Below are 26,839 nucleotides of genomic sequence, written 5' to 3'. Positions count from 1 at the left end.
TGACACTTAGCTAATGAAACAACAAGCAAAAAGTAACACTGAGACATGAATCTAGATTCTGGGCAAATGCCGAGAGAGAAGAAAGCAGAAAGAGGTTGCATTTTGATAACTATATCATAGGCAAAATCCATTATCAGCATACAGCCCTGCAATGATCACTTCATAGGTCATCTCTGTTAACTTCTGCTGTCAATCTAAATGAAATAAACAAAAAGCTGGGACCAACAAAGACAGATTTCAAGCTGACTCTGTAGAGAGAATAGGTGGAGATAATGAGGTATAAAACAGTCCCTGAACTTGAGATTCAGAAAATCTATTTAAACCACATATGTGGGAATAAAATGGCCACAACACAGAGTAGTGCATGATTAAGGAAGGCTTAATGAGGTAGCCTTCCCAGGATGGGTAAGATTTACACACACGGAGACAAGGAAGGTCGGTATCCAAGACTAGCAGAACTGTAATTTGAGCAAGGCACAAAGACTGAAAAGCACAGGGTCTGGTGAATAGACCAGTTTGATACTTGCTAGAGAGAAGAGAAAAAAAATTGGAACTTGGACATTTTTGCACGCAATGAGTAAAAATAGTGAAAAATGTATGTGCCCAAACACAAAGATAATGAAAATCCAGTAAAATCGGACTTATTGCTGATTGCTATTCTTTGTATGAAAAAGATGTCTGAGCAAAATGTCAGCAGTATGCCATGCTGAATGGTTCAAGTAAGGAGAGTCTAAAATGCAGAAAACTATACTTGAGGGCTTTGCTTTCTTTCACAACAGGGTTGGCAGTGTAAAAGAATGTTCAAGGCTACCTGTGAAACTGCTTTACTCATATGCCCAATAACAACAGCCTCAATTTTTAAACATGAGCAACTCTTTTTCGGTATATTGTGAATCCCCTCTAAGGGCAGGTATATATGTCAGCAAGTTCAGGCAACCTATGTACAACCTACTAATTTGCTGCATGAGCCTGCAGAAAGAATGCCTATACATGGGGTCACATTGCCACAAGTCAATGGGATGAATGGGGTTTTTGAGGGAACCTAGAAGAATTACAATAAAGCATACTCTAAATCTGTAGTAGTATACATGGTAGCATGATATATCTCATTCTTATAAAGAACGACTGTAGCATTTTTAATCTTATTTAGAATATACAACTAATGCGTACTTGTTTCCGGGTTTCTTTCCTTCTAATGTATTTAGATGCTGTTCAAGGGTCTCCATAAGACTGCTGGGAGCCTACAATAAGAAAGTAAAAATAAATGTCTGCATTGCTTTCTTTCAAAGTAAATACACTGGAACATCACTGTAACTTTGTATGGTGGAGTTCTGTGGGTGGACCCCAATACATATGTGAGATGATTTCATTCCAAGTCTTTTGGCACTTAAATATTTAAATTCCATGGAATCTCAGACAGGCCATCGTACATATACTTACTCCCACTGCATAACAAATAGCACTACAGCATGGTTTCAGTGTAGAGATTACATTGGATAGACTTTTCTATGATACTATTTATATGCAGTAAACTCAAATCAAGTTAACCATATATTTCCATAAGACCACATGAAAAAAGAATAGGTATTTGTATCTAAGTAAGAAATATAAGTGCCCAAACACAAACTTACAGAGGTTTGAAAATACAGTAAACTCTCACTTATTTCTGTTTGACTGACATGTTAGGAAAAATTGCTACTATATTAAGTAAAAGGGGGGGGGGGTAAGTGATAGTTGTGGAGAAAAGAATACAACTTTAATAGTCAACAACAATTAAGATTTTCTTATTACTGAGCTACTTAATTTATATACATAATAAATACTTTAGCAAATATGATAATGTTAAACTACTGTGTATTGCCAAATTTAATATATTTAACTCTTTTATTAAAAGGTACCTGAACTGTTTTTATAATAACATTTTAGGCAATACAAAGTGATGGCATTTACTGTATATTAGAAAGAGAAATATGAGGTTCATATATATATTCCACTCCATCTATTCCTCAAACATTAGAAATTTAATGTCATCTTTAAATAATTTTAACCTAAATTAGACCTTAATAGCAGCATAAGCATTCAAAGAACAGCATTCCACGAATGAAATATGTAACTACATTTATAGATACATTAAATTCTAACAGCCTTCAAATTAATATGAAATTGATTTTGAAGACTTTTAATATGCTAACTGCTAAAACAGCTCACAGAATTCAAGGAAATTCAAACAACTGTACATTTTACATTGTACCTATAATGACAAAGTAAAATTCTTATTAAAGTTTTTTAATTTTAAAGGTTCTAGATATCTAATACCATTTTCATTTCACCAATAGATTCATGAGCCATCTTAACAATTATGTGGTTATTATATATGTAATTGTATGATTATTATATATATAAATTACTAAATAAGCCAAACATGTAAATTTATAAATATAAGTTACTAAGTGAACAAAAATATTAACTTCATCAAAGTGATGGAGGTAGGGTAGAAAGAGTCAGACCTGTGACCATTATCTAAAACATTATGGACTCTAGAAAAGAAAGAGTAATGATTATAGGGGATGTAGTAAATTTAGAAAATTATAAAAATTATGATTTAAAAATATAACTTAGGTGACAGTAGACTTACTCAACAAATTCCAACAAATTGCAAATAAGAGTATATCTCTAAGTTTAAAAAAGGTAAAAATTTAAGATGTAAGGAAAATTTTGCTCTATAGAACAAACACTATATTATAAAGACATGTTCATTTAATAAACAGAATATGCATTGCCTTATTAAAAGGAAAAAAAATAGAGCCTCACAATTTTTAGGCAAACTAACACCCAATAACTTCAACATTATCATGCTAATTTTCATAATACTTATTATTATAATTGCCATAACAATGGAACCTAGGAAGCCTGGGAATAGAACTTCAAAATTTTCATATTTCTATTTTTTTTCACTGGGATTGTAGTAAGGAAAAAATACATCAAGCCACAGAACCTCTCCCTGGTTATAAGACATAGGTCTTCTAAATGTTAAATGCAAAGTAAAGAAAATGTGATTCTAAAACGGTTTAAAAAGACAAGTGCTACTTACAGTCACAAAACAGAACAATATGGGATAACAAAGAAAGAGGTGGTGTTTTCACCTATAAACTTCCTTAGTTTCTTAAAAACAAACAAACCAAAAAACCAGAGGACAGTTTGCAATTCCATTCTTTTTGCAAGGTTTTTTCATAATTTAAGGACGAAAAGTTTAAAATAAAGTACCAGTCACAAAAATCGTAATAGTTAAACAATTTTTTACTAAGAGCAGACTACAAAAGTGACTTTTGTCTTTAAGGGGAGTTATTTTGTAATGAATTGCAGATACAATTAAATTTGGAACATTTTATCTTATAGGTTTAAAAATGCTTCATCATTTATAGTTTTTATAAGGACATGTGAAGTGTAATAGAAATAAATTCCTCAAGTGTTTTTGGAGGAAAAAACAATTTTGATAGCAATATTCACAAATGTAGCAGTATCAGCTGCCTTAACTCTATCTATGGCATGGAGTAGAACTTGGCATATAGTAGACAAATAAACAAAAACGGTGTCAAATTTCCAAGGAACAAAACTTTGAGAATACCTCTGCTGTTGGAAAAGGAACTTAAAATAACAAACTACAATTAGCAGTTATCTTTAGTTCCTTATTTTTAAAAATGCTGAAGTCAACGGGCCAATCAGGTGGAAAACACCAACCCAAAGACCAGAGTCAGCCTGTGAAAGCTAACAGGTAATAGCAATGTATCACAGTTATCCATTCATCAGTGGGACAGTTGTGTTTTGTTTTGTTTTTTTTTTTAACTTTTCTTTACCAGCAGTTTTCAGATCAACCAGAATTCCTAATAAGAAAACCTAAGATGTTTTTCATAAACGGAGGTATTTTAAATTTGGAATGCACATACACATATACACACCCCAAACAGGAAATGATATTTTGAAAATCCTTTTCTTGGAACAAATTTAAATCCGACTTGTGAGCCCAGGATCAAAAAGGAAGCATTCATCTACAATTCAGATACTTTAGATTCTAATGCATCATTAAAACCAAACAGGAAAAAAAGCAACCAAAAGATCCTTCAAATTTTTCATCATTAGATCTCAGAAACCATTTGAAAGTGCTAAGAAGCAGTTCTGATACTGTATTATTCTTCTTCTCACCCAATATAGCACTTTTGAATGTTTTGTTAAAAGTTCATTGATGTTCATAAATCATTTAAATGCAGTTCTGATATTATATGCACAATTATTTAAAGAGGGCTACAGATGACCACACTGGTATTTATTGTGCATTTTCCAACCAAAATGATGTCCATTAAATTCCTCTGCTCCACCTTGCTGTAAGAATTCTCATCTTTCCAGTTACAAGCAGCCTATTCTTACTCCCAGTCAGTAGGTAGCCTTCTGACCTCCAGCTCCTCCTTAGCCCTCTTCCATGTTGGGTATTTTGGTTCACTGCCACAGCTAGATTCAGTGGCTGTAATGGCCACACAGGAACTGGCAGAGAGAACCTAATCTCAAAGGTGTTAAACTGAGTCCACACAACCTGGTATCTCTGACCCATTTCCAGATTAACCATGGTCTAACACTGTCTAAAAGACTAACCCTAGAATAGTTCACATTCCAGCTCTGCCTAACCATACCATCATAGTGGGTCTAAACTGCCAGATCAGTTAGAAGCCTCCAGTAGACCTATGGAAGGGGTTCTAAATAAGAATTAGGAAGTATATTTAGCTCTGTCACAATCCTAACAGAAATCACAATTAGGTTACTTACTAAGAAATTTCAGAAGCACTCAATACTCTTGTATTGAGATTTAAGTATATGCTGGAGAAATTAACTAGGGAATGCTTAAGTGTGTGTGAAGAAGTAATTTAAGAATAAATGTTAATATGGAAGTTTATGTGGCTCTTAAGGACACTAAAATAGCAGAGGAAAGAATGATACCAGATTCTAATGAATCTCTACCACAGAATACCCAGGGCACAACTTTACCTTCTTTAAGGACTGGATATCTGTTCTCCAAATTAGAGTAACGCAATGTACAATGTTAAACAATATGTCTCTGGACTTTTTGAGAGGAGATTATATAAGTGATAATGAATACTATAGTAACATTAAAAATTAAACCCAAGTATGTGAATCCTTCTTTCAATGATACCTACAATTTTCTAATTTTAAAAACAAAAAGGTATTTAAGCATTCTTTTAAACTTTGTCTCTTTCAAACACTGTACGAACTGAGACAAATGAGGGTCTATTTTCTTAACTGAGAGCCTCCCTGATATGATAGTTTTACTTTTATTCCACAGTGAGAGCGGTCTATACAGTTTAAATAAAGGTGATTTACTATCTCTAAAAGCTATTCATTGAGCAAAACATTTTAATATCTACCTTTTTTAGGTTAATATGTATTATTTATCTGGGCTATTTTACCAAACTACAATGTAAATGTTTATTATCATTAAATAATTTAAAATGAAAGCATACTGATTATCTTCACTTTTTATTACAGCGTTATTAAATTCATGCGTCCATATCTAATAAAAAATTTTTAATGGTACTTTACATACTTAATATCTAAACCATATCCAAAATGATACTAATATCTTATTCAGGTACATATCTGATCAAAGAACACTATCTTCTCATAATAGCAAAAATATATTAATATTCTGTCTACTAGAAGCAGTGATCTCCCAACTTTTAAGGCAAAAAGTACAATGCCATCATGTTTGAATTGTTCTCAAAATTTTACTTATGAAAGATTATTGGTATTTAGTTGGTATATTAATAACATAAATACAGAGACTATTACTTTGGGGTTCTCTAATTTTTAATAAAAATTTAAGGTTAAAATTATTTTAAATCTAAAAACATTGCAAGGGATTATAGTCTATTATATACATTTTGACATTATTAAAAACTGGGTATTTTTCATTACGAACATTTCCTTCTATTACAATTAGTTTTTATTTACGAAGACAGGAAACTCATACATTCATTGGTGGTATGCAAGGAGCTCTATATTCTCTCTTATCATCTCACTGTCTCTAGTTAAAGGACATGTTTGGGATAGAATTTACCATAACAGAGTAAAGAGTTGATTAAATAAAAACAGTTCCTGCCAATTATGAGAAAAGTCACAAAGTAATTCTGCACACGTGAATGGTCTTGATTCTACATATTAGGAACCCTACAGTGTGCCCTCTTGACACATAAAAAGATTGATAAGATAGCACCACTATTGTTTTTGCTTACTAGATGGTCCCTCGAAAAATCACTTATCTACCACTAGCATTTTTTTTTTTAAAGGTTCTTTTACAGAATTTCTTCCACTTCACAGGGGAGTCAAGAATCAGTGCATACCTGGTAAATGTTAAAAACTAGGAGAATAGCAGAAAAAACATTCCTAATGTTCTGACTACATGCCTACCAATAGTCACTGTTCATAAAGCATTTTTCAAACATTATTCAAGGTTTCATTTTGAATCAAGTTCAAGAATGAAAACACAGTCTCAATAAGTAAATTCAGTTGCCTTTAAAGAAGAAACTGTGTTAAATGGGCAGGAAAATCTTCACATTATCTCCAGAAATATATTCAATAGCTAGAAAAAATAAGCAAGCCAAAATAATTTCCAAGAAAGTTGGCTGACTTAAATTCAAAATGCATTAAATGCTTACAAGACTATGCCCTAGGTAATTTATGGCAAACCACTATGGTGGTTTAGTAAAGTACCACTATAGGGGTATAGTAAAGTATACTATACTTTTTATTCAGAGAATCACTTACCTGTGTGAGGTCAGGAATGTCACCTTTATCAATGCCAACTTGCTGCAGATTAAAAAAAATAAGTTACTTAATGGGAATTTTAAAAATTAATTTCTTTGCATTTAACGGATTACCCACAGGATTAGTTAAGTACGGCTCAATCCTGGTATAAAAGAATTGTCAATCTCACTTTGAAAATATGCTTTGTGTAGTTTTCTACTCAATATAACAGAGCAATGATTTTGTTAATGTAGTTAGATATAACAAATGCACAGAATTTTACTGGAACCCAAAAAAAGACTTAAGAAATTGAAATATAAAATGTAAAGGTTTCCTCCAAGGCTAATGGCAACTAAAAGCCTAAAACAAAATTCTTATACTAAATTTAAATTAATTATACTCAGTAAGTCCTCTGGACAGGGAATGTTCATCTTAATAACTTGTTCAGAGTATAGTATCCACCCCTCTTCCCACAGAGAACCATTTTGTTTGTTGCTTATGTATCCTTCCAGAGTTTCCTTATGTATATCCAAGGAAACAGGAAATTTATAAATACATATTTACTTCCCATGTTACTATACAATAATAGTGTATTACATACACTGGGCTTATATTTTTCATTTGATATATCTTAGACCTATATCCACATTAACACATAGAGTTTCCTTATTTTTACAACAGCTTCTTTTCCTATTATTTATTTATACGAGTCATGTATTAACAAACACTGAAGTTGCTTCCAGTCTCTTGCCTTACACATAATGTTGCACACACCATTTTGCACCTGCGTGGATACATCTGTAGGATGCATTTATAGAAATGGAATTACTAGGTAAAAGCATATGTGAATTTTTAGTGTTGGTAGCTTGGGGAGAGAGGTAAGGGAGGGAGGAAGAGCAGAAAAAGAGAAAGAAAGAACAAGAAAAAGCAAAAATATGGTAATATATTAATGAAGTGAATCAACGAAGAGAGTATATAGGTGTTGACTATATGCTCTATCAACTCTTTTGTAGATTTTAAAACAATTCAAAATAAAAATTTGGAGAAAAATACAAATCATAACTTAAATTCTCTCATTTTATAAATAATGAAATTTAGGCTCAAAGGAACAAAGTGGGTTAAATTAAGTCTCTCTCTTTGAGAAATGAACTGCTTTGATGTTGATGGAAATGCAGAAGCCAATACATGAAGCGTAAATGTTCGGCTCCTACAAAGACAATAAGACAAACTGGAGGTCGGAAAATCTACCCGTGTGACAAATGCTTAACTAAGTTATTTCTTTTGCTTTCTCTCTATATACAGCAGGGTTTCTCAGCCTTGGCACTATTCACATCTTGGGATGATAATTCTTTGGTGGGGTTTGTCTTGTGCACTGTAGGATACTGGCAACATCCTCGGTCTCTACCTACCGGATGCCTGTAGACTTCCCCCACCTCCAGTTGGGACAACTAAAAATGTCTCAAGACATTGGTTGCTGGGGATGTGAGGGGAGCATTAATTGCCTAGTGTGAAGAACCAATGAGGTAGAGCACTGACCCTCATCCCTCTAGAGCAACTTAGGCTGCAGATTCCTCCCAGATGTGTAGACTTTACCTGCTAATGACTGAACTCTGACTTTAGGGAAGCTACTCCTGCTTCCCTAAACTCACTTAAATATTACAAATTATGGAAATTATAAACTAAGGTAACTTCATTCCTTTTATTTCTATATTTTAATACCTCTTTAGGTGATCCATTAAAATATTAATATGAATGAAGTCAGCATGTTTGAAATTAAAGTATTATGGATCTTTAATACTGGGATCATCTTGGCAAAAGGTGATGTGTTTCTCTTAAATAGTTAACACAACTTTCTTGAACAGAAAGACATAATTTAGGAATTCTTCCTTGACACTGCTATTTTCACTCACCTGAACTTCTGAACCATAATGTAATTGAAGGCTTGAGCTGAGGGGTGGCTGTATTACAGAAATCTCATCACTTTCTGTCTGCAAATATTCTGGGAGATATAACTCCTACGACTTGGTATTTATCTTAGAATAGCAAACTAAGAATAACTTACTTCTATAAAAAAGGAAGTGTGTTTAGCAAAAACGCCTATTACCTATAAAACAACCATTTTACAAAGTTTCAGTTCTCTGCTTTAGGAGACTTCATTGTAAGAATTCAAAACATGGGAAGTTTTCTACACTTTAAGCAATTCTTCTGGGATATTTGAATATTTCCATACTAGTTGTTTGACAAGTCTATATTTCTTTTAGTATGGCAGACAATTCATTAACATTTGCCAAATAGCCAATATACACAGTTGTATTTTAAAAATGACATTCTGCAAGTCTTCTGTACATTCTTCAGGAAAATGGTACTAACTACAAGGTAACTATTTGGTATGAGTCCACACATATGCACACCACACAAGAGCCGTCTGGTAGAGAGGGAAGCTTTGTACATGTGTTAAGAAATTTCTGTATTTACCAATCATAACCAAACTACTCAACACTGGTATTCAAACAATTAATGTCTAAATTATGAACAATGTAACTTAAATAAAGAAAACACAAATGGTTACTGTTAGCCCATTGTGGGTTAGCATTTATTCTATGAAAAATAATTTTGTAAATTAGTATCATTCTATAACAAAGTCCTGGTCATAACGTTCAAATAAAAGTATAATACTGTATTCAGTTATTTGAAGAAAAACTCTCAGAATGACATTGAATTTCTATATATTTTCTTTTCGACAGCCTGACATGGGCCCAGGCTGACATGAGGTTATCAAGAGACATAAAATAAAGTTTTACATCTAAAAACAGAATGGGGCGCCTGGTTGGCTCAGTCAGTAAAATGTGCGATTTTGGCTCAAGTCATGATGTCATGGCCATGAGACTGAGCCTTGAGCCAGGCTTCATACTAAGTGTGGATTCTATCTTCACACTCAGCTTGGGATTCTATCTCTCTTTCCCTCCCCTGCTCACTCACACACACTCTCTCTCTCAAAATAAACAAACATTAACATTAAAAAAATACAGAATGAATCAATAAATACCCCCTTTCTCATGAAGACCTTGAACCCAGCCTTAGCGATTAGAGAAACATATACCCCAGGCTGTCACATGCCCAGCTCCTTACCTTAATGTATACAGTAAGAGATAGGAAAACTGACTAGCATGTGCACCAAGCATTAATGAAACAATGAAAGGATGTTCTGCTCTGATGCTTAGGCATTACTGATCTTTTCACAGAAAAAAAGGGAAAATTTTACTAGATTATTTTGATAACTAAGGCTAAACCACAGGAAAATCTTATCAAATACAAAAAATAAAACTTGTGTGGCAGCAAAAGTGAAAGTTTCAAGCAATTCTATCCTTCCTTAAAGACAACCAACATCAATAAACCCATGAGAAGTACACATGAATATGCTTTAATGTATATGTAATTCCTATACACTCTTCTTTACTGCTTCCCATATTATATACAAGAAAAGACTTTTATTCTGATTACAAACTATTTGGATCAAAGGTCAAGAGGTAGCACTTTATAACATTATTTTAGTCTCCTAATATGAATGTGACAATTATTATTCCTTGTGAATAGATGAAATTTGAAAGATAGATAATGCACGGACTAGAGTGCATTGGAATTGTGTGTATAAAACGCTTGTTCTGGCGTTATATTCTGAAAATGGCAAAAACAGCAAAAACATGGGATGAATGTCCAATATCCATGGCATCATATGCTTCAGAACCCCCCCCTTACACAGCACTCCAGTTAGTGCTAACAATTCGTTCACTGACATGTAAGAGAAGAACCAACTGGTCATCCTGCCAAAGGACTATAGTAACAATGTCATCTCTTCCAATATCAGTATTCATCAATAACTAGATTTCATAAAACACTAACTTACAGGTAACCTCAGGAACACCAACTGTATGGTTACACAGTTATTATGATTACGAACAAAGAGATATCCTTAAGAAACAATGTATAAACTTCATAAAATTAATGAAATTTTCTGTTTAATTTTTTCATTGTGTTTAAGTCATTGACAAAGTAAGAAGGTCATATTTATGACTTCTACACACTAACAACAATACACAGACTTTCCTAAGGGCTTTTTCCCACAGGGCTCAGTAAAAAGGAAGCCCTTCCTTACAATCAAAGATCGCCATTAATTAGAAGGGGAGATGAACCACCTTGCAGAGCTGAGAATCTGCTCAGTGTCCAGGACACCTGTATTTGAACACAGAATGATCATTAACTGGGATGCAGGAGTGCAGAATACAGTTGTGGATGAGAAGCTGGAAGACATGACCTCTGAGTTCACTTCCAATCCTAACACACTGGGGCTCTGGGACAGAATGTCTTGACATATTATAAACCCTACTATTGACTCCAGATACATAAATTAATATTAACAAAATTAATATTCTTTGTTGGAATGTTTTTCCAACAAAGCTTAATATTACTTACCTCTGCAACCTTGAGAAATTCAGATACTCGCGTCATTCTAGTTAGAAATCGTTTGTAAATTTCTAGGGCATCTTTACATTGTCCTTTCTTCATTTCAAAAAACTTTTCTGGAAGAGATAGACAAGCATTTTGAAAAGGCTATTGTATTCAATTTTCTTCTAAGTTTATGTTAATACTATTAATTAAAACCTAGGGGTGCTTGGGTGGCGCAGTTGGTTAAGCATCGGACTCTTGATCTCAGCTCAGGTCATGATCTCATGGTTTGTGAGCATCAGGCTATCGGCGCAGAGCCTGCCTGGGATTCCGTCTCTCCTTCTCTCTGCCCCTCTCCTGCTTGTGCTCTCTACTCTCTCTCTCAAAATAAATAAGTAAACATGGGGCGCCTGGGTGGCTCAGTGGGTTAAGCGTCTGACTTTATCTCAGGTCACGATCTCATAGTTAGTGGGTTCGAGCCCCGTATTGGGCTCTGTGCTTACAGCTAAGAGCCTGGAGCCTGCTTCACATTCTGTATCTCTCTCTGCCCCTTCCCTGCTTGTGCTGTCTCTCAAAAATAAATAAATAAATAAATATTAAAAAATAAAATATAAATTAATAAACCCACAATTTTCGAAACACCTAAATGAATGTTTGGATCAAAACACCAGGCCTTAAAACCCACATGAGGTACTAAAGCACCTAACCAAGGAGACCTGCAAAGTTTAAGAACAGTGTTATGTTCTAGGTGTCTCAAACGAAGGCATTTAAACAGTAAAAGCACAATTAAAGTAGAAGAACATATGAAATGTCACAAGTGAAACTCATGATCCATATGTCCCAGTACCCTGCTTTATCAAATACTTGCTGATGATCTCAAAAGTTATGATTGTGTTCTACAGCATTCTTATTTTCTTGCTAGCTCATCATAAAGCAATAAACTTATCAAATTAAAGAATTCTTTAAATTGTCTACACTCCTTATAAATTGATACTTTTGTTGTCCATAAGTGATTTTTTTCAAACATTATAATGTGTCTCTTAGTTACAAAGTAGTGGAGTTTTGTGAAAACCATTTGGTTTACCAAACTCATCATGACTTTCTAACACATAATTGTATCCTTTTTCTTAACCTTCAACTTCCTAGACAGAAAAACAGAGGAGGATCCGTTTGCTGCTCTCTCTTGCATTCCCAAGACTGGAATTCACAATCAGTAAGGTACTATAGCTCCATTATACTTACAGTATGTGAGTGTATTTTCTCCATACATCTTTGGAAGGAAACCATTACTTTATCAGTATTTTTTTTTGCAGCCATTCATTCATCAGTTCATTCAGTCAATAATTACTGACATTGAAGATGGAGACACAGTAGACCCTGCCCTAGCTTCCAGACAACTCTAGATCATAACTGAAGATGATTCACTATTCTTCATTATGTTGTATTTTCACATTGTTAAACTCATGCTATTTTTATATTCTCTCATATTTTAAAGTTCTTAATTTCATTCAGCATGTAATTTTACTACCTTAAAAGTATTTTTAATTTTCTCAAGAAAGGTTTAATAATATGTAATTACACAAAGAACTAATTATTGAGGGTAGCTACTCATTACCTTCTGTTGACAGTCTGGGTAATTTTACATTTAACACAGACCTCCGCTGTAGGGCATTCAAGGGAAGAAAAAGATCAAGAAAACAAACACATACTGTTTTCCACTTGAGATTTGAGACAGAAGTGAGGCTTTTAAAAAATGGTCAAATCTAACCCAAAGGTATTATGCTAAGTGAAGCAAGTCAAACAGAGAAAGACAAATACCATATGATTTCACTTATATGTAGAATTTAAAAAGCAAAACAAAAAATAAACAGACTCTTAAATTCAGAGAACAAACTTGTGGTTGGAATAGATGAAGGGAATTAAGAGGTCTAAACTTCCAATTATAAAATAAGTCAGTCACAGAGATGAAAAGTACAGCATAGGGAATGCAGTCAATAACACTGTAATAACACTGCTTCCCTTCCCTTCTATAATACTGTAATAACACTGTATCCTGACAGATGGGTACTACCCTTACGGTGAGCACTGAGTGATGACATATAGAATCGTCAAATCAAAATGTTGTACATCTGAAATGAATATAACATTGTGTGTCAGCTATGCTTCAATTTAAAAACTGGCCAAATATAATCTTTATCCACCCATTTCTGTTGTCTAATGCTACAGATGGAATCATGGTGCTATAAGGGAACAAGTATTTTTTAACTTAAACTTTTGAAAAAAATGATTTATTCTGGTAAAACATAATTTTCTTTCTTTTTAAATAATCTTCACATAATTTTTTTCAAATGTCTAAATTACTTTTCTTTACTAATCTAACTTTATTTCTTTGCATCAGATCTTCAGCAATAACACAAAAAGAAGAATCAACTGAATAATCTCAATTTATTTTTAGAACTAATGCATCAGAATTTTGAGCAACTTGTCTCCTCCGGATACTTTTTAAACTGTTCTTACCTTTCATGGTAATTTAGGATATGGGAACAAAAGATATGAAATTATTATGGCTTTAGGTTATAATTTCATAATTGTTTCTGTAACAGTGGTAATGACACAGTAAAGCAACATGTACTGAGAAGTGAACCTGTGAGATTCCCTTGTCCCCTCAGACTAGGGTATGGCCAAGAGACATTAATACTCTTTATTTTTTTAATATTTATTTTTGAGACAGAGAGAGACAGAACATGAGTGGGGAAGGGGCAGAGAGAGAAAGGGAGACGCAGAATCTGAAGCAGGCTCCAGGCTCTGAGCTGTCAGCACAGAGCCCGACGCGGGGCCCGAACCCATGAACTGTGAGATCATGACCTGAGCCTCTGTTGGATGCTTAACTGACTGAGCCACCCAGGCGCCCTGAGAAATTAATATTCTTTTAAAAATTTTTTTAAATGCTTATTTTTGTGTGAGAGAGAGAGATGGAGACAGACAGACAGACAGACAGACAGAATCTGAAGCAGGCTCCAGGCTCTGAGCTGTCAGCACAGAGCTTGATGTGGAGCTCAAACCCATGAACCGCGAGATCATGACCTGAGCTGAAGTCAGACGCTTAACCGACTGAGACAAAGTCAAATATGGCCTTTGTAACGTAATCTTTATAATGTGTTGATAAATTCCCTTGTCATATTAGTATTAATTTTCACAGAACAACTGTCCTAATGAAAAGAACCAGATGAAAAAGAATCTCATCTTGTGAAGTACACTGAGGCTGTGCATGTGGACTATTACTAATGAGCATTCATCAGAAGGAAAGCATCTTCTTGCTCGCACATCATAGTTTCATCATAGTGATAAAATGTTTGCAAAGATTTGCAGCACCACTACTGATTCCAACATTAGATCCAGAGAATTGTTCGTGAAGTCTTTAATTAAAACTAACCCATAGTGCATTTATAAACCTAACTCCCAGCACTACTTAGTAAACAAACAAAAAAACCATACCTGTCTCAAAACACTCAGGATAGCAAGTGTACATATCTTCTAGAATGTTACTTTCACATGAGCAATTTGACAGCAACGTTGAATGAAGGCCACTCAACACCAGAATATGATGAGGCAAGAATGCACACCTCTACGTCTTTTGAAGTCAGGTCTTTAATATGAAGATACAACTCACCTTTTCTGTTTCTAATGTTAGCCAACAGACTATCTTTTTCAAATTAGATGAAATAAAAATATATATATTGCATGGTTATTATTTTAATATAAAGAGAAAATGCATTCTTACTACAGTCTTCTTTCTGAAGTCAAAATAAAGTAAAATAGCTGCATTTAAGTAGATGTTGAAGACAATCAAGGAGAATCACATGGCTTCACATGGTTTTAAAGTTTGTTTACTTTTGGGGGTGGGGTACAGAGGAGGGGCAAAAAGAGAGGGAGAGAATCCCAAGTAGGCTCTGCACTATCAGCACGGAGCCCGACACAGGGATCAATCCCATGAACTGTGAGATCACGACCTGAGCCGAAATCAAGAGTCAGACACTTAACCAACTGAGCCACCCAGGTGCCCCTGGCTTCGCATGTTTAATTGCTAAGAAAATTGTAAAGGCAGTAAGTCCAATGTTCTTGAAGCAGAAGTAGGAAACAAACAAGGCCACACACTAGTGAGAGGGCACAAGTATAAATCAGCAGAACTTCATTTCTGACTGGCTAAGGCGTTAAGACGAGCAACTCAAAGATAGCAGGTTTTAGTTTCAAAGGACTTATATATCAACAGAAATAAGGAGATTAGGAAGGGAAAATTCAAGAGTTCATTTTTTAGAGATTGCTGAATTTTAAAAACACAGTATCTAAATTTCAATATCTACAAATAAGGCCGGCAAAACTGAAGCTTGTAAGAAAGGTAAGGGCTTAAACAACAGATTTGAGATTCGTATCTCCATAGGAAACCACAGGGTTTTCAATGAAAAACATACACACAAAAAACTGGCTAGAAATGAACTTCAACAAAAACTCAAATTTATGAGTGGTAAGAAGAGTAAAATAAGCCCAAAAAAAGGGAAGGAAGATCTGTTATTTGGTTTACTGAGAAACACTCTCACCTGAAATAAAGGTAACACAGTGTTGCATTACATATTAAGAGCAGGTATCTTTCCCCAATAAGGCAACATCTCTAAGACCAGTGTGTCTGATTGCCTTACCCAACCTCCATTCTCTCTCTTTCTAGACTCATGAGAAGCCAGGAAGCTAGATGCAAAATCAGTTCTGTAAATTAGACAGCCCTGTGAGAGATCTGGAAGGTAAAACGGAGGCAGAAACCATTTTCCTGCACATTTTAAGCTATTTCTGTCACAAGAAAAGTTCCTAGAAGTGTGAGATACATTATCTTTCGGCAGCACTCCACTGCCCACCCTCCAGCTTCCCAGGTTTTGAGTAGTGGTTACTCCTACTTGATGCGACTCCCTACTTCCTGGAAGGTAGCCTCAGGTGTCCGTTCTCTAGCTTCCTCAGGCTGCAAGGCAGCTGAGGCGGTGGCAGCAGCTTCTTATTTTCCGTGTACTTCAGAAATAGTAGCTTCCCTGGTGTGTGAGAATTTATTGTTCCGGAAGTCATTCAGGAGGCTGAGCCTAGACCAGGTCCTAAAGGCTTCTGATAATTACTTAAGCACCCACCTCCCTACATTAGATCCTTTTCTAAATTTAGAGTATGTCGAGTGGTTTCTGTTTCTTGAGTAAGTACGTTGTATTTGGTATTTGAAGTGGTTGTAGAAATCAGGCCCTCAAAAACGTCAAAGATAGGAATCCGGGATTAGATGTGTAACTGGCTGGATCCGAAGGCAGTGATGACCGCCCACAACTATCAAAAAATTGATTCTCACAGTCTGTGCCATGCAGGAGTAAAATAATTACTGAAATCATCACCTCTGTTTTTCTCAAATGAGCAGCTAAAATGAAGCTTACCAGACCAAGCCGCTGCTGAGACAGACCACCATGAGGGGAATAAGGCAAACAGAATATAGAGTGAATGGTTGCTCCTGACTCCAAAGAACAATGACAACACAGGATTTTAAATTACTGGCTCAAGGCACCAGTCAGACAGTGATACTCCAAAAGTGCCCTCAAATAATCTTATCTCTGGCAGACACAGGCCTGTCATCACTCAAAGTCAGAGTCTAATCTTGTAGGTTGCTGAATTACAACATATGTCGTTAAGTTAAATTCCCAGCCTCACCACGGTCTCCTTTGTGAAAGTTAGGATGTTTATTGAGAAGGAAAATTGGAAAGGAGAGTGCTTGGGTAGATTCAAACCAAAGTGAGCTACTCTTGCTAGAAGCTTTTCCTTCTCTGTCTGAAGAGGCTGCTCCTGCCCTGATTGGAGATCCTGTAATCAAGCCACCTTTCATAAGGGAATGAAAAATTTTCTCATGTCCAATCCATCTACTTCATACCCCTTTCCCTTTGCCAACTGCCTAAATACCTAGAATGAGATTTAGAAGCCAGCATGCCCTAGGGAGACAAATACAAAGTCTGACCCAGGAGGAAAAAAATATACAGGCTAAAAGAAGTGCAAGTTCTTACAAATTTCTGTTGGCAGTAGGGTTGCCAGATAAAATACAAGACACTGACTTAAACAAATTGTAAATAGATAACTTTTTAGTATAAGTATGTCTCAAATATTGCATAGGACTTACTAATACTAAAATAATTATTCATGGGGCTCCTGGGTGGCTCAGTTGGTTTGGTGTCTGACTCTTGATTTTGGCTGGGGTCATGATCTCACAGTCGTAGGGTAGAGCCCCACACAGGGCCCTGCCCTGGGCATGGAGCCTGTTCGGGGCGGGCTCTCTCTCTCTCTCTCTCTCTCCCTCTCCATCTGCCCCTCCCCCACATGCATGCAAATGCACATTCTCTCTCATAAAAAAATTATTTATGTTGATCTGAATACAAATTTAAGTAAGTGGGCATCTTGAATTTTTCCCTGTGAATCTGGAAACCCTCACTGATAAAAATGTAGACAGCTGGTATAGATTCTAAAGGTTCTGACCAGGAAGAAAAGTGTATTTAATTAGATTTTGGATATAATTGATAATTTGTCAATTTGGGTGAACATGCCACAAAACAGGGATTCAAAAGCTAGCCTGAGTATCTGGAAGTAGCTCTAAAATAGTGATTCCCAAACTGAAGTCCATGACCAGCAGCAAGAACACCACTCAGGACCTTACCAGGAATGCAAATTCTCAGGCCCTACCCCAGACCTACTGAATTAGAAAGTCTGGGTTGAGGTTTAGCAAGCTGAATTTTAATAAGCTTTCCAAATATTCTTGAGAAATGTCCTCGAAACACAGCCAAGAGCACTTTTTCTTACTCTTCTGCAAAAGGGACCCTTACCAGGGTGACTATACCCAGGGGAAGAGGACATACCCAGACTTTTCAGGAACACTGACGCTAAACTGATGCTACTCCCTGTGGACCCAAAATGTCACTATTCATTCTACCAATTTGAGTTGAAGTTTTTTGGGGATTAGGTGATAAAAGAAAAGTGCATCCAGTGGATATATTACACTATCTGTGGTTATTTCCCCAGTTTCCTGAATATACATTTCTAATAGAAACACTATGAAACTAGCAGAGTCCCCACACTGGTTTCCTGACCTTTTGAAAGACACAGGGGTAGCAATTCCATCATTTCCTCAGTTAACCTGCATACCTGGTCTGTGAAACAGGTTGCGGATAGAGATTTACAATAGGTTACTGTGAATCTGATCAGGTGATGACCCCGACTTGCAGACTTCCAGATGTATCCTCCTTACCAGCATAAAATCAGCATCACTCTTGACACCTGATGGGCAGCTATCAAACCAGCAAACTCTTTTATCTTTATCTCAATAAACAGAGCCCATCAGAAGTAGTTTGCTTCCATCTGGCAGGGATGATATCATACACTTGCTGTCTTATTTCAAGGATATCAACCTCTCTAGCTGTCATGATCCCATGGGTTATCACGCTAACGATATCAGGCTGACTGTACCCGGTGGGCAAGAATTTCAGTAATGCCGGATGCCTTGATAAGTCACATGTATGTCATGGGGTGGGAGACAGAATTTATGAAAGTTCAGAGACCTGCCACATCAACAAAGTTTCTTAGGGTCCAGAGGTCCCCTCCATGTCAAAGACAAATTGCTTCACGCATCCCCTATAACTAAAATGTAGGCAAAAGTTTTGCTGAGCTGTTTTAGTTTTGGAGGTAACATATACTATATGTGTGTGCTCTGCTCTAAAATGAGTATCAGGGATGGTGTCAGATATAAGTAGGATCCAGATCAGGGGAAGGTTCTGCAACTGCTCCAAACTAGAGCCACATGGGCCTTTGTTCCCACAAACCTAAAAGTACTCAAAGTGTCTGCGGCAGATCCAAATGCTGCAGAATGCATCTGGCACACTCCAATAGGAAAATACAGTGGAAGCCTCTGGTGCTTTGGAGCAGAGCCATGTCTTCTTCAGACAGTAACTAATCTCCTTTGGAAAAACTGTTCTTGGCTTGCTTATAGAGGCTGAGATTCTAACCATAGAATATCAAGTGATCATAAGACCTCAAGTGTTATCTAATTTACAGACCCATAAGCTGGGCAAGCGCAAGAACACTCTATCATCAAATGAGAGTGGTATGGAAGAGGTCAGCCTCAAGTCAACTCTGAATACCCGTGCAGGCTGTACAGACAGATGGCTCTTCTGCACTGCATTTCTCCCTCCAATCCCTCTGGGGAGTTCCCCATAACCAGCAGACTGAGGAGAAAAAGAATTCAAGGTTGGTTTAGAGATGGTTTCTCATGCTGGCACTAATGAAAAGTGGTTTGCTGAATCATTAAATCCCCACAAAGGGATGACCTTGAGAGTGGAAAGAAATCTTTCACTGTAGGCCAAACTTCAAACAGTATTATCAATCTGAATTCTACTTTAGGTCAAAGGAAAGATGGTGAGACAAATGGAACTACCCCCAAAATATGAGCAAACTGCTGGCCTGGATGACCAGGGACTTAGAAAAAATAAAACTGGAAGACTGTTGACAAGGTCTGGAGAAAAGGAGTGGGTGGACCTCTCAGAAAGGATAAAGAGCATGAGACTATTTTCATTCCATGCAAATGTAGACCAAAGGCCATATGCCACAAAAAGGTTCTCAATGATCGGGGGGATAAGAGGACTCCATACACTGATGAACAAAGTGATTACATCAGAATGGAGGTTGTGAATAGGTCCAACCACAGAGTCTGATGTATCTGCCACTGTTGCTAAGCCCTTAGTCTGTCAAAAGCAGAGATCAGTGCTGAACTTCTACCACGGCATCATAATCCAGGGAGTACAGAGTCATCCTCCAAGTACGAGGTTAAGGATTAATTCCTTTTACCAAGGAAAAGAGCATAATAGATAATTCATCCTGGATATGGATTTATCACCTCTGCCCATAGTGCTTTGCCAGTGCCACCATCTGTGGAATTATTCCCCATCACGGTATCTCACACAATCCTACTTCTATTTTACTGCACAAGAAGTGAGACAACAGATGCATCCCACAGAATTTGTCAGTCGTAGCATGAATCCCTTCAGTCCAGAAATAGCTGACCTTACATAATGATGGAATGGTCTACAGAAGACACTATTTTAAAGGTATCGAAGAAGATACCTTAAGAAGTTAAAGACTCTAATATATGCTCTGAACCACTGGCCAGGATATGGTACCTTGCTCACCACTGTTGGATTATATGGGTCAAGGACCCTAGGAGCTGGAGTACCCCTTATACTTGATGAGGTGACAAGTGGCTTCCTATTCCCTACACATCACTACAGGTGGTACCAGAGGTAGCTGTTAGCACAGTAGAGTAGAACATATTGGGACTTAGTCCAAGAGGCAAAGCCTAGAACCTTCAGTAATTCCAATATTTTGTAAGCACCAAAATCCCTGTATAAAATCCCTTCCTGCTTAAAACATCTAGAGTGCTGTTTCCTGCACTTACTCTTGACTAAGAACAGAGAAACGTGACCTTGATGAATCATATATTTAGATTATTACATAGTAAGTCTATGGTATCCAAATCTTTGCATTCTGATACAGTCTTTATTCAAAGATACCATACCATTAGCAGTTCTACATACCAAGTAAGTTAATAACGCCATCATTGTAGCAAGCAAAAAGTTTAATAAGATCTTTGAAAAGAAGCATAAATGCAGCATTTATGACACCATTTGTTAGCTCATTTGGATGCACCTAAAAAAAGATAAAAATTTAATGTTAATTGCATGTCATTAAATGACAATTTTTCTCAGAGCACATGGAAATGTCTCAAATGATTACTAAGAAATTAATTCACATTCTATAAATTTGTATAACTCTTTTAGTAACTCTACCAATATTAAAAGATGGACTGTATATATATTTTTTGTTTCAGTTTCAGTCAGTGGAGTTAGTCCTATCAATTACAAGACATCTATACATCCTATTTGACCAATGATCCACAGGTCAATCAAATACACTTCTAAACATCTAGTCTTTTGTTACTTTTACTATGCTATATTATATTCTTCCACTTCCCCTATGTAAAGGTCTCTGTGGAAGGGTTCAAAGGGACCTGAAGTGACTTAGCGAGGAAGCACACACATGGGGAATAGACACCTTAGTCATCGACCTCCAAAATAATTCTTGAGACTTATAACATTCACCCATCCACCAAATACTCTAATCACAAATGCAAAGAAGAATAATTTCTCCTCATCCCCAACCCTTGTTCCCAACTCCTCAAGGGTCTGTTCTTTTTTCCTGTATGACTCCCCCCGCCCCCTTAAGACAGCACTGTTTTTAAGGGCAAGAAAAGCAAAGAAAAATAAATGAATGAAGAGGAAAAAAAAGTTAAGAGAAGCAATTCCATAAATACTTAGTGAAATCTTTACTGTAAAATCCATCAAAAAAACAAGATGTTTTGCTGATTTTACTGAAATTTCACAAGAGATGAATGTTGTGACCAGGACTCAGTTACAGATTAAACTGTGTAATGTTAGCAGAAATTTTAAGTTACTAATATTGGAGGGAAATCTTTGTTTCAGGCAACCACAAAAAGAGAGGAAAGCTAATGGGAGTGAAGAATCTTCTCACGTGTCAGAGTATTTTATTTTTGTGAATCAGACATGTTTACTGAAGCTTTTAATTTTGAAATAATCATAAATCCACATGCAGTTATAAAAAATACAGCAACTCTATGTACGATTTATTCAGTTTCTCTCAATGGCAACATCTTGCAAAACTACTGTACAATATCACAACTAGGATATTGATATTGCTACAATCCACCAATCTTATTCAGATTTCCCCAGTTTCACTTGTACTTATTCAGATTTCCCCAGTTTCCCCACTTAATTCAGATTTCACTGGTTTGTGTGTGTGTGTGCGTGTACGTGTGTGCTTTTCTTCATGATCTTATCACATATGTAGGTCAGTGTATTTATCACACTCAAGATACAGGTATGGTTTTAAGACACATATCACATTGGTATCTCTAGGAAGAAAGATGATGACAAAGCAAAGATAATTCTCTTTGGTGGATGGTATCATCTAAGCTATCTATATAAAATGGCCTCTAAGAGCAGGCTAAGTTATTTAGCTGCCTAAAGGTACATCTTGTAGCTTCTTCATCCTGTCAAACACAACAGAAGACCACCATCCTGTTCTGAAGTGGGGTTCTGAGAACACGCCATTTGTATTTTTCCATGACTTAAGTAAACACCTGGTAAAGTGCCCAAACTGGGCAACCAAGGTCATCTCTACTGTGCGAAGAGCCTAAATGAAGTGTTCTTCTAGTTCATTGAAACAGGGGAGATCTAAATCTGCTTCCTGAGCATATTCCCAGCTTTACCTGTAGCCCACCTTCAAACAAAAGACAGTATTGACTGTGTAAGAAACATTTTCTAGTGAGATACATACATCAAATTCAAGCAGTGCATCAATTTGTCCCTGCAGTATTGGCATACTCTTTAGTAGCTTTTCAGGAGCCATTGTCCTCATTACACCATCGGCCCTACAATTTTTTAAAAAAAGAGAAAGATAAAACTCACTTGAATATGGAAAATTCAAGACCACATGCATTCTTCTAAGCTTCCCCCCACCATTTCCCTGTTAATCTTACGGGATGATTTTGAGATATTAAGAGGCTGTAGTTGATTACCCTCTCTACACTACTTCCTCTTACCCGTTCTCGTTCCTCAATCACACAGGCAATGCTTTCTTTTTCTCTGCATTGCCCTAAGGAAGAAAGCAGTGTGGTCTGGATAAAAGAGATCAGTTGAATTATTGGATGTACTTTTCCAAATCTATAACAGAGGTATACATTTTGTGAATGCCAGTTTATTGGCTTGTTTTTGAGAGAAAGAGAGAACACATGTCTTAGAAGCTTTTGAAACCTGTAGGGCTGGGAGTGCAGAGTGTATACTATTAACTATCAAGGGGAGAAAACTGCAAGCGGATATGCACAGTTTGGCCAAAAGGAGACAGAATTTAACTAGCTGCAGAGGACACAACCAGAGGTTCATGACGGAGGGTGCATCAGAGAAGGCACTGAACCCTGTGCCTACCCACAGGCCTCTTAGGGGGCCACTGCATCCAGTGATGGCAGTATTGAAGGGAAATACCCAGGTGATGTGAACAGGCTAATGATGGCAACTTTCAGGGTCTCTCCCACTTCGAGGGTAGGGAAAGCATCCCAAAGTATCCTTAAGTGCCCATAAAAGGGTGTAGAAGTTCCTAAGAAGGCTATGGACCTACTACAGAAAGGCCACAATGCAGCTGGGAACAACAGCCATGGCTGCCCAGGCCCATGTAGGACGTCAGAGGAAAGCATGTAAACTAGAATCATCCATAATGAGAAGGAGATAAAGTAAAAACCTAACATTCTATAAAATGTTCACCCACAAGAAGCTAATTATTTTGAATGGGCAAGTTTATATTGTTCACCACCATGATAAAAAAAAAAAAGTGTATCAAAGCTAAGCCTGGGTCAGTATTAGAAAAATAGAATTTTGTCTTTTTTTGTGTGGATTCTTGAGACTAAAATATTAAACTTACAATATCTTGTCATTATTTCAAATCAGGAACAGATACAAGACCTGCACAAATTTATGGCAGAACACTTCTGATTAAATTCAGCATCAATTTAGAGGGAAATAAATGATAATCATGTATTAAAATCAAGTGCTTCTCTTTCGATGAGGTTTTCTAAATCCATGGTTAGTATTACTAATCAGTTCAATTGTGTGTGTGTGTGTGTGTGTGTGTGTGTGTGTTCAGTTTTACCTCAATCAAAACACACTGAAATAACTACTGTCAACTAGAGCCACTGTACTTTGAACTTTGAATGACCTTTGTTTCAAATTTCTCCATTTAAAATTATTTAAAGGAATATATGTGTTTAAGAATTTTGAATTGATTTTAACAAATAAAATGTTATGCCATGTCAACTATGGGCAGCAAATTAGATTTTCTGCAAGAAAATATACATGAAGTAATACATATTACAATCTCAAGGCTGAGTTCTAAAATACTATTGAGTCTCTTTTTTCAGGTGATTGTAAACTGGGCCTTCATGACCAAATTATTTGGCATTTAAGCTTAGTTAAGGAAAGTCAAGTGTTCCCCAAAGACTTACTCTGCTCAAATAAATATGAGAAAGAAAAAAAACCCCAAACATACCCCTTCTTCACTCTGGCAAAATCAAATGCCATCTGTCTGTAAGAGAAAGCCTTTTCATTCAAATATCTACTATAGCGCCTTATGAAGGTAGACATATCATAACCTGGGGAGAGGGGCAGAAGAAGTAAAACTAATTAATATAATACCTTCAATTGTGCTTTGGTTAGTACCATTTTTTTTAAATTCCGCAAATGTAAATAATGCTAGAATGAGGTCAATAAATGTATCAGAAAGGCCTCATTTTAAATCCTACTGCAAGCAAAAATACTTTAGGCCTGAGACATTCTAAGACATTTCAATTTCGTTATACTACCATCCTTGTACAGATTATCTTTTCTGATTTTCCTTAAAATTTGTTTATCATTTCAAAAAACAGGCTGTTTCCATCTTAATATGCATAGCTACCTGAGAACTACCTGCTTGATGCGTTTGTCTTATACATGATACGCAACCAGTAAGTATGATGAATGGACACATGACTGCAGTTCAAATTCTAATTTATGAAGAACGTTGCTTCAAGGCTGGAATCTTTTTCTTTTTTAATTGGGAAAGTACCTTTCATTTCATTGCCTTTTGTACTTTCATAAACAATTGTGGGTCTAGAATACTGACTATTAAGGTAAACACTGAAAAAGACAAAAAGTAAAGTTAATGTTATCTATATGCTGAGTTGTCTAAAAATTAAATATTTTGAAGCTCTACAAAGTAACAATATAATTACTTTTAAGCTTTTTCCTGAATACCCAACAGAACTATCAACCACACTAATTACAGATTAATAACCTCACTTCAAAAATTAAAAAAAAAACCTGCATCAAAAGCATTATCCAAAAATTTAGAAAACATAAATATTCTCACCATGGGATCCACTTTTGTCCAAAAAATTGCTGAGATTGAATAGTGTATTTCTAGAGGCCAAGTACTGAATAAATCTCTGAAAAACAAAAATTAGAATGAAAACCAATATTCCCAAATCATACCTTTAAGCAATTTCTGATACTAAAGGATGCTACCAATTCTCATAATGATTTTATTTTTTACTCAGTTATAAAGCTTCTCACTCTGACTTTCTCTGAAAGGGAAAAAAGACTGAAAAGTACTCATTGAATTAGAATTAAATTTTATGACCTTTCATTTCTTATATAACAGAAACACTGCAATTTAATATGATTCAGTAGGCATCCCATATAAAATGGGTAATTTTTATTTTATTAATATTTTCCAAAATTAAGCATCTTTATGAAAGCAATTTTCATTTAAAGACTATTCCTAATGGGAAAAATAATTTCATTGTTCCTTTCTCCTGACATTTTTGCCCACTAATGCATTTATATGGTATATACACTTCAAGTACCAGTAATATTTAATATTTCAATGTCTCCAAAAGAATGTCTAACATTTATTTTTTGAAAAATAGCTAAAGAGATTAGAATTGTACTCCTCCCGATGATTTTGAATGATATATTTCCTCTTCTTCTTCTCCTAATTAGTGAAAAGTCAAAGAACCCTCCATAAAAGTCTCCCTCCCCGACCCAAAAAAAGAAAAGTTAAGTTTACTTCATTTACTTCCTTTACCTCATTTCCATGCACCATGAGATGATGTGTTGTGACTAAAGCTTTAAATACAACCACCCAGCTACTGTTTGTTGCCCGCTCAAAGAGTGTGTCGGCCATCTGAGGAATATTAACATTGGTCTCATTGGTAGCCTGGATCAAATCTATGAAAGTAGAAGAAATCCAACAATGATATTAATCATTACACACAAAACTTCATTTCAAATTTTAAACTTTTAAACCTGCTTACTAAAACAGGAGTCCCAAAATTGCTTTAACAATAACTAATAACCAAATTAAAATGAAATTACAGTATCTTTACACATGAACACATAAATACATGTTTTACCCAAAGCATTTATTTTTTTCTTGAGCTTATTTTTTTCTACGGAATTCTGTGTCCTATTCTGAATTTTATTGGTTTTCTGGTACCAATATCACTCTTTAAAATTACAAATTACAGGAAAGCTAAGCCTCATGTCAATTCTTCTTTCCTAGCACAATGTCCCAAAAATGTACTCATTCTACACAGCATTTGAAGGCAATGACATAAATGTATATTTTGAAACACGAAGCTGCTAAAATGCATACTTCACCTGGATTTTAATTCTGATGGGTCCTAATAAATATACTTACCACCTAAGTGGCAGATGAGAGCAAACAGTAAAAAAAAAAAAAAAAAAAAAAAAAAAAATTCCATCACACTTACCTAAGCTACCAAAAAACACCATGAATGCATTAAATTACTAGGGTGTGGCTTGAGCTTATAAGAGAGAAACCTTTATGATACATTCACTGTCCATATTTACAT

At 35.8% G+C, this 26,839-nt stretch overlaps 1 protein-coding gene across 10 annotated transcripts in view; it reads right to left on the bottom strand.

Moving 5' to 3' along the window:
* SNAP91 (synaptosome associated protein 91) overlaps positions 1–26,839 on the bottom strand; it is a 146,267-nt gene that overhangs the window by 70,291 nt on the left and 49,137 nt on the right. For all 10 annotated transcript variants that reach the window (XM_019442758.2, XM_053904680.1, XM_019442761.2 and 7 more), the window contains exons 3-10: positions 26,050–26,192; positions 25,333–25,408; positions 24,475–24,577; positions 22,714–22,807; positions 20,895–21,006; positions 11,281–11,387; positions 6,832–6,873; positions 1,171–1,241 (exon numbers count right to left, since the gene is read on the bottom strand). In XM_019442758.2, coding sequence (XP_019298303.2) covers positions 1,171–1,241; positions 6,832–6,873; positions 11,281–11,387; positions 20,895–21,006; positions 22,714–22,807; positions 24,475–24,577; positions 25,333–25,408; positions 26,050–26,192 — 748 coding nt within the window. The remainder of the gene's footprint in view (positions 1–1,170; positions 1,242–6,831; positions 6,874–11,280; positions 11,388–20,894; positions 21,007–22,713; positions 22,808–24,474; positions 24,578–25,332; positions 25,409–26,049; positions 26,193–26,839) is intronic.

This window comes from Panthera pardus, unplaced genomic scaffold (genome assembly GCF_024362965.1).
Source record: "Panthera pardus isolate Hobbes unplaced genomic scaffold, ASM2436296v1 HiC_scaffold_17, whole genome shotgun sequence".
Lineage (NCBI taxonomy): Eukaryota > Metazoa > Chordata > Mammalia > Carnivora > Felidae > Panthera > Panthera pardus.
Note: the sequence above shows the minus strand (reverse complement) of the source record. Positions and strands in the feature narration are given on the sequence as shown.